The following is a 9,933-nucleotide window of genomic DNA, read 5'->3' as shown; positions in this document are numbered from 1 at the left end:
GTGGTTTGTTGAGATCTGACACCGCCAGGTGCCGGCATTTCCGTCCAGTCCCGGCACCTTCCCGTGTGACGGCGCCCTGTCCCTGCTCCTGCCCTGGGGCCCTCCTGTCCAACGGGAACCTGGCCTGCTGAGCTGCTCATGGCTGAGCCACGGGGAGGGAGGGACTGAGACTGCCTGGGACTGACTGTAAGGCCCCAGTGCCTACTGGGATAAGGCCCCTGCAGCAGCCTCCTCAGATACTGGAGGGAAGTTAACGCCGGCAGACACCCCGAGACCCTGGCGGCAGCGAGGGAGGGGAGCGGCTGGGGGGCCTCTGGGCTGGGGGCATCAGGGCACGGAAGCCAAGGGCAGGGGCTGGAGGGCGAGGCTGGGAAAGGCAGGCCTTGGACGTCGCCAGGGCTTGTGCCTGCCCAGCTGAAGGGTCCCGAGACCCGGCTGAGAAAGACCCCACGGTGCCACACAAACCCACCGCCGGGGCCCAGCTGGCACCTGGGAGGGAGGGGGACCAGGAAGGAGGCAGTTCCTACGGGACCCAGGGGGCGAGGGAGGGCCCGAGGAGGGGGGCAGCAGGCAAGGCCACACAGGCAGGCTCGGCCCGAGGAGGCCCCAGCCTTTGGGCCCCTTCCGAGAAGCCACCGACGGCCTCCACCAAAATTCGCAGCCTCCGAGGTCATGTCCCTACAGGAGGAACTGACCTGAAGAATGCTTTGTAAACCAGTTTAGAAGCATAAAGACCAGGGAGCAGGCCCGAATCTAGGCCCGGGAGCTCCATCCAGGATGCCAGTCCTTAGGCTGAAAGGCACCTCGGGCGATCCTCCCGCACACCCTCTTAGCTCTCCCCTTTCAGAAATAGGGCAGCGGCGCTCACAGAGGGCAGATGACCCTGCTTAGTGGCGGAGCTGGGACAGGGACCTAGGATCCTCGCAGACGGGCCTTTCCAAGGTGCCGCTCTGTCCCCTACACAGTGACTATGAAGGACAAAGTCGCCCACAACGGCCAGAGAACGCGCATCACCAAACCCACCATCCTATCCTCCCACCTGCGGTGAAGACAGACGACTCTCATTCGGGTTTCGGCGCGTCCGACACCCAGACCCTCATCTATTTCCAAATGCACGTGGACGGGGGCTTCTCCCGGTCACGTCTAGGTCGGCAAGTAGGAAATTACCTTGGGACTGAGTCTGTGTCACGTAGGCCCGTTCAAAAGCGTCGAAGCTGAAAGCAAACAAGATCTGGAGGGGGGCAGGGGCGGGCGTGAGGAAGGAGAGCAGGGCTGGCCTGGGCGCGCACCAGTGAAATGCTTGCTTTCAATGGGACAGGCTACACGCCGAAGCCCCAGATCAAGTCCTTCAAAGGGCAAGTACCCACGGAGACCCAAGGTGGACGTGGGAGGCCAGGATCGAGGGGAGCAGAAGCCAAACCACCCCACTGCGGAAAGGAAACAGGGCTTTCGAGGCAGCCTCCAGGGAGGCTGAATCCGACGGTCTGGGAAGGCGATGGGAAAAGGACGCACGCAGGTGTTCCAAAAGTGAGCGCCCTTGGGCCACGAGAAGGGCTTCTACGGGAAGAAATGGACGCTGAAGACAATCCCTCTGTGATCCGCACAGGGATGAGGTCTGGGGGCAGGCAGAGCCCAAAAGGAGGCTCGATGCCCAGCGGAGGGCACGTGGCTATGCCCTCCCACGCGGCGTCGTGGGCAGGGCTGTGTCTGAGGTGCTTGGGGAACACTCGAGTTGAATGTGAGGTCGTGCACAGCCCTACTGTGGGGACAGCTTGACCTGGGAGGCAGGAAATCAGGACCCTTTGTTTGGGCCCATCTGAGCGGGACCGACCAGCTGGCAGGAGCAGCTGCAAGCGACCAGAGCCGGAAGGGGGATGGGCACCGACTCAGGCTAGGCCAACCAGCCCGCTAGGGAGCCCCATCCTCTGGGAGGGAGAGTCGCCAGGGGCCCACGTGATCCCTGTGGCCTCAGTGGCAGCCAAGCTACGCCTCGCCAGGGCCTGGCCCTTGAGCAAATCGGAAGCCAGCATCAAGGGATGGGAGTGGAGACAGGATCACGTTTCTCAACCCATCCGGGGCCTGGCCCCTTGAAACAAGGTGCCTGGCGGCAGACGGAAGTCTTTCCCGGGAACTTGAACCACACTTTTCGAGACTTTTAGAAAAACAGCCAGGCGCCTGGGACCCCGTCCCCATCCCCTCCCCTACACTTGGCCAGGGCTCCCTCTCCAGACCGCCTCGGTGACATCACGCGACCAATAAAGAAGACTGCGACTTGAGTGGCTGGCTGCCCCACTACCGAGATTCTAGAATCTTGCGGACAGTATTTACTGGGCATCCCCGCTCTGGTCCAAGGCATTTCTGCCCTGAGAGTTCAGTGATACGGTCTCGGGTGGAGAATGCTCCCAATCGAGACTGGCTCCATGGCTAGTCAGAGTAGCGATGAGCTGTGTACAGCCATGCTGGGCCCATCGGCTGATGCAGAGCCAGCAACGTGGGTCCCCTCTCGTGCGTCTCCGCGTCCCAATGTGGATTCAAGGGAGAGTTCGGAGAAGCAGGGTGACCAAGCCGAGAGCCCAGATCCCGGCTCCCAAGACAACCCGCCACCACAGGGCGCAGACTGCGGTGTGGCCAACCAGAGTATTCTTCAGCTCTCCCTCCCAAGAAAGCTCTGGAGGATGGTGGAGGATCCCGCCTTCACCTCTGTGCGCTGGAATGACAAGGGAGATATGGTGATCATCAAGGAAGACCTCTTCCAGAGGGAGGTTCTTCACCGCAGAGGCGCAGACAGGATTTTCAACACAGACAGCTTGACGACTTTCATCCGCCAAATGAACCGGTACGGATTCAGCAAAATATGCCTGACCAGCCACTCTCCAGGGAAAAAGAGGCTGATGGTAAAGTAGAAAGCCCTTCCATTGCCCATGTTCTCTTGTTACTCGAACACCTCCCGGGGAGGCCAGATGGGCCACGTGCTGAACGGGTTTCATTTCCGAGAGTAACTTTCCTCACGTGAGAAGGTAGTTAAGGAAAGATGAGAAAGTAGAGCCTGTGGTATTCAGCCACAGCCCCTTAGAGGGGACCTGCAGGTGTGCCTACAGACCCTCTCGAGAGGCCACGAGATGTCAGGTAGCGACAGTAACACCTCGACCGAGGCTCGCCTCGGGGAGCTCTAGGGAGCGCACACTCCAGGGCGGAATAACCTGCCAGGAACTTAAAGAGACCTTTTCTCCACAGTCAGATAAGACCATTATGATGGACGGGGGTGGGCGGGGAGGAGTGGGTATTTTCTCCCAGAATGGCTAAAGTGATTCGTTTCATTTCAGATCTTCTGCAACTCCAACTTTCAGAGAGACAAGCCTCTGCTCATCGAGAACATTCAGAGGAAATGCAACCTGGGAGCAACTGATCAGCCCGGGACCAGCGCAACAGCCCCAGAGGGAAAGAAGCCGGTGGCTGCTACTAGACGCTCCCCACAAATCCCCTACAACGATTCCACCACCCAGAAGAAAGCCCCAGGTGCTCAGGGGCCCAGCGCTACCCAGTCTTTCCTGTCCTCTAGCACGTGCTCTACGAGCGGTGGAGCGCAATGGGCCAGGGAACACCATCCCCCCAGTGAGCAGGGCGGCCTGAGTGGGCAGGGCACTCCCTGGAATGTCACTTCTGTGCCCCCGGTATGGCACCAGGGAACTGCCCGCCAGCCCCACGCTTTACCCGGCTTACGGCTCGGAGATGTCTCTGTACAACAGCTGTCTCTCCCTCCTGCTGCGGGCCCTTTTAGCTACGTCCCCAAACAAGGTACCTGAGGTGGACGAGGAGTAGGGGGACTCCTCAGATTGCAGGCGTGCTCTCCGCGAACAGTGCAAGGACCACTGCGATCCCTGAGCTCGCAGGCCCCTGGGGACACACAAAAAGCCCCATCTCATAACCAAGAATCTACTTTTGTCTCTAATAAAGAAAAGCCAAAGTCCACGGGAGTAAATGAAGAATCGAACGAGAAGTGCGAGTCTTGTGTCCTTTCTAACTGTCCGTACTATTCACACATCTCAGTGGACGGGCCCGACGAGGCTGGAAACCCACAGCCCCGGCAGGCTTTGGTCCCCGCCGTCCCCTTTCGTTTGAAGCAGCAGCATTTCCCACGCTCAGCCAGGGACGCGGCTCGGGAGCGCTGAGGCCAGCCCAGGACAGGCTGGTCCCTGGGCCTTGCCTGCTAGTCGGGAGGCAGCGCAGCCTGGCTCCTGACCTCAGGGGTGTCACCTTCCATTAGTCATGCATCCTGAAGCAGAAGGAGCCTCCTCCTGGGTCCCCCTACGATGCCACAAGTTTCTGATCCGCAGCTGAGCGTGTGTCCAGCCCACCATCCAGGGGCCTCCCAAAGAGGCCCGCCGGAAAGGAGGGCCATCCCACCCACCAAGGTAGGCGTGCACACTGCCGTCTGCCTCAGAAGAGACGGGCCCTTCCCAGCCGACACCTGGGGGACAGCCCAGCACCTTCAGAGGTGACAACCCCTAGAAAGCTTGCTGACAAATGGCCCCAAACCCCACAGAGAAGTAAGAGATTTCCACAAAGCGAGCGCCAGCCCTTTTCACTTTGCCGTCAGAGCTGTATTTAGGAGCCTATCTTTGGACGTGAAGTGGCCGGGCAGCACGTCTAACACACACGCTTCGTGAGCCAAGGGACGCTTTACAACAGGGCCAGCGGTCCTCTCCCGCGTGCACGAGGCCCGCCACTGGCCTTCCCCCATCGTTCGTTCCCCAGGCGCAGTCCAAACATCTGGGAGTTCTGACCAGCCCAAAGAGGGGAAAACGCTAACCGGTCCCCTCAAAACACATTTCTCTCAACCACCCAGAACCAGCAGGGCCAAAACGAGTGGCACTGCGATCTTTTCCTAAAGGTCAAAGTCCTCGAGACTCTGTTGCTGAGCCCAGAGCGGCATCGCACAAGGAGAGGCCCAACCCCCGCCCCTGCACCAGGTGGGCACGTCTGCCTCCGTGAACAGCACGGAGCGGGCAGCGCTCCCCGGGGCAGGGCCGATTCGGACCGAACCAGACGTGCACGTCCAGGGCGTGAAGGTGAGTGGACGGTGGCACAACGAGCCGGTCTCTCGGTCACCTTCCTCTCGAGAGCCCAGTCTGGTCAGGCCTCCTGCCCAAAGGGGATCAGGTGCTCGGGGATGTCCACCTGGAAGACGTCCTTCCCGCCTCTCCCGGGGACAGGCCGCAGCAGCCAGCGGGGGTTGGCAAGCGCAGTCAGGTACTTCTGCTGCAGGTTGAGCAGCAGGGCTCGATTCTCCAGCTCCGCGACCTCGTTGGGACCTAAGTCTTCCGGGCACAGCGAAGTGTCCCCAATGTCAACCAGCCCTGTGCACAAAGGCAGAAGCACACAGATGGAGAACAAGGTGATTCAAATCACGACCGCTAGAGACCAAGACCACGTCATCGAGGGGACCCGGGGTGAACTGGGTCCCTCTGGCCGAGCACTTCCTAGACCCCACCAAGGCCCGACCGCTGCAGGCAGCAGGTACAGGTCAGGAGGGCCCCGGGCCGCCGCTGCGGGGAGCCTACGGGCAATCAGGTCCCTGAGCGATCCACCGGGGGCCAGCGGTTGATGTGGGACCTGCCCCCGCCGGGGGCTTTAGGGGACTTCCTCAGGATGCCGCGGGCGGCGGGGGTGAGGCGGGCCCGTGAAGCCGGGCGGGCAGCCCGAGTCCCCAGGTCCCCCTCACACGCAGCTCTGGCTGCCGTGCTGCCTCCCGCGGGCTCTGCCACGGCGCGCACACACACGCGTGTACACGTGCGCGCGCACACGTACACACACGGAGGCGGGCGCCACGGGCAGAGCCGGACCCGCCTCTGCCTCTCGGAGCACAAAGGGGGACTGAGGCCCAGAGTGGCGGGGAGGGGACCTCCCCGGCCCCTCCGAAGGCGAGGTGCCTCAGGAAAACGAACCCTAACCCCACACCGACCGGTTCAAAAGAAAACGAGGCGCCAAAGCCCCGGGTGAGACCCTGGGGGGCAGCCCCGGGAGGCGATCGTCAGTCACTTGCCGGCTATCACTCCGCGGCCGAACTTCTCCCCGTCCCGCAGCAAGGCCTGGATCTGCGCGGGGCTCATCCCCAGCCTCTCGGCCAGCAGCTCCCTCCAGGCCGCGTCCTCCCAGTCCCTGTGCGCGATGTGGACGGCCAGGGTGCGGTGCCGGTGGCCGCTCAGCACGGGCCGCCACCGCGTCTCCAGGGTCTTCACCCCATTTAAGATGAAACCCGCATGAGGCTGCCGGAAGGACAGGCAGCCGAACTTCATCTCCCAGAGCTCCCAGGGCCTCACGCGCCTGTGGAAACACAGAACCGGAACGGTCAAGCAGCCTGACGTGCCGGCCTCCGAGCTCACGACCCGTGGGCCTGACCTCAGCCCCGTGGGCCCCCCGGGCGCCAGCCCCTTCCATCCGTCTCCGCGCCCGTCAGCTGACAGGGGGTGCCGACCGGGGGGATCCGTCCATCAGATGGTGTCCGCGGGGAGCTCACAAGGGAGGCCGGGACAGCGAGAGAGAGGCGTGTGGGCAATTCCACGACAGAGGGCACTGGGCCCCGGGCGGCAGAGAGGAGGGAGGGAGGGCTCCTTGGTTTCACAGCCCAGTGGCCGGGCTCTGGCCCTCTCCCGGCACAGACAGGGACAGTCCTGGGCCTGGCTTCTCCCCTGCCCCCGGCCCCGCAGCTCCCTGGCCCTGCCGCTGCCCATGCTCCGCGGATCCCCCATCTTACCCCAGGGCTGCTGAGTGCAAATCCTTGGCAACCAACCTTGGCTCGGCCCTGGGGACGGGACGCCCTGGCTCTCACATGGCCCTGCCAGGTGTCTCTTCCCCGCGCGCCTTGGGAGCCACCCTCCTCCCACCCCTTCCCGCACCACCGCTTCCACCCCGGCCCGGAGCCCGAGAAAGGATACGTGACGGCAGGAACTACCGGCACTGGTGCGTGCTCCATCTCCACGCCAGGACCTGGGACGGGCACCATCCAGGGATCATAGTATTCAATCCTCAAATAACCCGGGAGGTTACCGTCACCCCGCTCTGCAGCTGAGGAGGCGCCGAAGGATAGAGAGACAGCGCATGGTTCCAGGGGACCTGACTCCACGCACCCCCGTCCTCGCCCGCTTTCCTTGTACCTGGGGGGCTGGGGGGAGGGTCCCTGCTCGCTGAGGACAGAGGAGCAGGGGAGCCGCGGGCCTGAAAGTCAGCCGGGTCACGGCACCGCACGGAGCCTCCACTTCCACGTGGCTGTGAGGACGGGGGACAAGGCCGCAAAGGCAGCCAGTCCAGGACCTTCCAGGGCTTTCCTTGCCCCGAGCAGAGCGGAGACACATTTCTCTCCAGGGCCCATGAGGCTCCACATGGTCTGGCTCCTCCCCCTGGCTGCCTGCTCTCCTCGCCCCTGGATTCACCCCCTGCAGCCATGAAGGCCTTCCTTCCATCCCTGGAACGTTCCACGTGTGCTCCTGCCTCAGAGCCTTTGGAGAGCGTTAGGGGTCACACCGTGCCCCTGAAATTCACGTGCTGGAATCTCAACCCCAAGTTCCTCAGAGTGTGACCCTACCTACAAAGCAAAGGTCTTCACAGGGGTGATCAAGGTCCGATGAGCTCATTAGGGTCGACCCTCCTCTAACAGGACTGATGTCCCCATAAAAAGGGGCCAGTTAGAGACAGACCGGCACACAGGAGAGCCAGCAAAGCCCCGGGAGTGAGGGGGGCGGGATGGGACAGATTCCCTCCACAGCCCTCACAAGAGCCACCACCGGCGGCACCTAGATCTCGGGCTTCTGGCCTCCAGAACCGCAAGGCGATACGTTCTGTAGTTCAAGCCACCCAGACCGTGGGACTCTGACACGACTGCCCGGGCGAGCGATCACAGAGGGTCAGCCCTGTCCTGGACACCTCTGCACGCGGGGGTGGGGGATGACTTCTCCGCTCACAGCACCTCGGGGACACTGCTTCATGTCCGGACGTCTCCATCTGTCCTATTTTCACCGCCCACACGGTACCCCGTCGTCGGCTGTCCCACAGGTTACTGACTCTTCCCCCGCCGAAGGGGACTCACAGACTGCTTGGCACTTTCTGCCCCTCTAGACACTCAACACGACCACACACTCGCTAACTGAAGCCCTGGGTCGGAGGAGGCCCGCGTCACACGGCACACATCCCGAGATGCTGACACACGCCAGCAAACGGCCTTCCGCAAAGGCTCCCCCACGTACACTCTGCCAGCCACGGGCGAGGCTGCCGTGCCCTCACGCACTGGCGGGCCCCCGAGCATCATCACCCCGCTTAACCTCTGCCAACCTGACGGGTGACAAAGGGTCGCCCTCCTCACTGCGTTGGGGTTAGTTACGAGGGAGGCTGGCCAGTCCCTGGGGCCTGGCCGTTTCTCTGGCTCCTACTGGGGTGTGTGACTGGATCCCAGGCTCGCCTGCGGTTTCCGCCCCTCAGCTTCTCAGCCTGCCCCTTCCTCACGGGCGCCACCAGATCACAACCACGGGACCCGAACCGTGCGGGCGGAATCCCTGGGGAGAGTCCCTCGGGAAGAAGGCGGCTGAGTGCCCTCCTACCTCTCGACGCAGAGGGTGCCTGCTTGGTGGCCAGAGGAGAAAACACTCTTCCACTTGTCTGGGCGTCTTCACCTGCACGAGAACCAGAGGGACAAGGAGAAAAGTCATCAGCCACAAGACAGCAATGCCGGCCAAGGAACCACAACGGTCTTCTTCTCGGCAGGGACCGGAGACCACCAGGACCCAGGAGGGCCCAACCGATGAGAAACACACGTGCCTCCTCCCTCAGGGTTGGTTCTGCTCATCAAGGCAACGGCCCTGTCCCCGCCCGGCTGGGTCGGGGACCCCACGATGCCTCAGCCCGCAGCACAGAAGCCCATCCCACAGCACAGAAGCCCATCCCACAGGAGTGATGGTGACCTTACAGCCCAGCAGCTCCCGCATCCAACAGGAGAAAACGACACCTCTCCTCACAGTGCCACGCGGGAAGGATCTGGAGAGCCCCATACTCCGTGACCCTCAATGGACTCCTGGGTTTTTTGGAGGGCAGGACTGCGGGCGGCTGGTGCGTGTGGACCAGCCCATCGCGGGACGCACACGTGGAAGGATGGCGGGCGGGCACGGTGGCGGTGGAGGGGACAGGAAGGTGCAGCCTCGGCCGCCCCGCGCGCGCTCCCCGACGCAGATCCCGGGAAACTCCCGCCCGGAGGTACCGTCCGCGGGCGCGGCGGGTCCTGGCTCCTTGTGGGCGGGGCGAGTCGCGGGCGCGGTGGGACGGCCCGGCTGCGGCCACCGGGAAGGACGGTCGTCCGCCTCGGGGAACCGGGACCGGTGACAGGCAGCCGCGCCCGCAAGCGCTGACGCTCCTTATTTCCGGGGTGAACGCATGCACGTACACACGTACGCACGCACGTACGCACGCACGCAGGCACGTAGACACGCACTTACGAACAATCGCGCATTTGCCGCAGGCTCCGGCCGCTAGGAGACAGAGTAGGAGCCGCCAGGCCATGCCGCTCGGAGGTCCGAGACCGGCGGCGTGGAGCGGCACCCAGAGGAGGACCAGGAAGTGGGCGGGGGAGCGGGTCGGAAGAGAAGGGGCGGGGCTGTGGCGAATAGCTGGGGAGGAGCTGGGGGAGGGGCAGGGCGGAGGTGGGAGGAACGGGGGGAGGAGTATTTGGGGCTGAAGTGTGGGAAAGAGCTGGGTGCGGAGGAGCTTCTGGAGAAGGAGGCAGAACTGAGGAGGAGTGGGGCCGAGCTGAGGAAAAAGCCGGGCAGCTGCGGGGCGGGGGCGGAGCTGACAGGGATGGAGCTTGGGCCCCTGGGAACCCATGGAGGGTGGGCGAGGCCAGCTCAGTGGCGGAGGCCAGGCAGTGCCCTTTTGAGTCCCTTGCCTGAGGAG

At 63.3% G+C, this 9,933-nt stretch overlaps 1 protein-coding gene across 10 annotated transcripts; it reads right to left on the bottom strand.

Annotated features, from left to right (window-relative positions):
• Positions 1 to 1,317: 1,317 nt before the first annotated feature.
• On the bottom strand, positions 1,318 to 9,720 carry EOLA2 (endothelium and lymphocyte associated ASCH domain 2). Of its 10 annotated transcripts, none has more exons than XM_024740687.1 (6): positions 9,245 to 9,310; positions 8,592 to 8,663; positions 6,044 to 6,324; positions 5,179 to 5,357; positions 3,800 to 3,894; positions 2,621 to 2,707 (listed from the first exon to the last, which is right to left on the bottom strand). In XM_024740687.1, the coding sequence occupies exons 3-5, from the start codon at positions 6,294 to 6,296 to the stop codon at positions 3,829 to 3,831; spliced, it is 498 nt and encodes a 165-aa protein (XP_024596455.1). In that variant the 5' UTR covers positions 6,297 to 6,324; positions 8,592 to 8,663; positions 9,245 to 9,310; the 3' UTR covers positions 2,621 to 2,707; positions 3,800 to 3,828. The 10 variants fall into 10 exon arrangements, 9 of the variants coding, with proteins under 9 accessions (XP_024596460.1, XP_024596455.1, XP_024596456.1 ...); XR_003002651.1 differs by having other exon boundaries at positions 2,628 to 2,707; positions 3,712 to 3,894; XM_024740692.1 differs by lacking the exon at positions 3,800 to 3,894 and having other exon boundaries at positions 1,318 to 2,707.
• Positions 9,721 to 9,933: the final 213 nt, after the last annotated feature.

Source organism: Neophocaena asiaeorientalis, unplaced genomic scaffold (genome assembly GCF_003031525.2).
Source record: "Neophocaena asiaeorientalis asiaeorientalis breed wild unplaced genomic scaffold, Neophocaena_asiaeorientalis_V1.1 scaffold823, whole genome shotgun sequence".
NCBI classification, from domain to species: Eukaryota; Metazoa; Chordata; class Mammalia; order Artiodactyla; family Phocoenidae; genus Neophocaena; species Neophocaena asiaeorientalis.
This window is presented reverse-complemented; position numbering and strand designations above follow the sequence as displayed.

Coding starts and splice junctions, on each gene's coding strand:
- EOLA2 (XM_024740684.1), bottom strand. CDS start 9,543: ATGGCCTGGCGGCTCCTACTCTGTCTCCTAGCGGCCGGAGCCTGCGGC. Junction 8,664..9,479: donor CGGCAAATGCGCGATTGTTC/GTAAGTGCGTGT, acceptor GTTCTCGTGCAG/GTGAAGACGCCCAGACAAGT. Junction 7,066..8,591: donor GGCACCCTCTGCGTCGAGAG/GTAGGAGGGCAC, acceptor GCGCCTCCTCAG/CTGCAGAGCGGGGTGACGGT.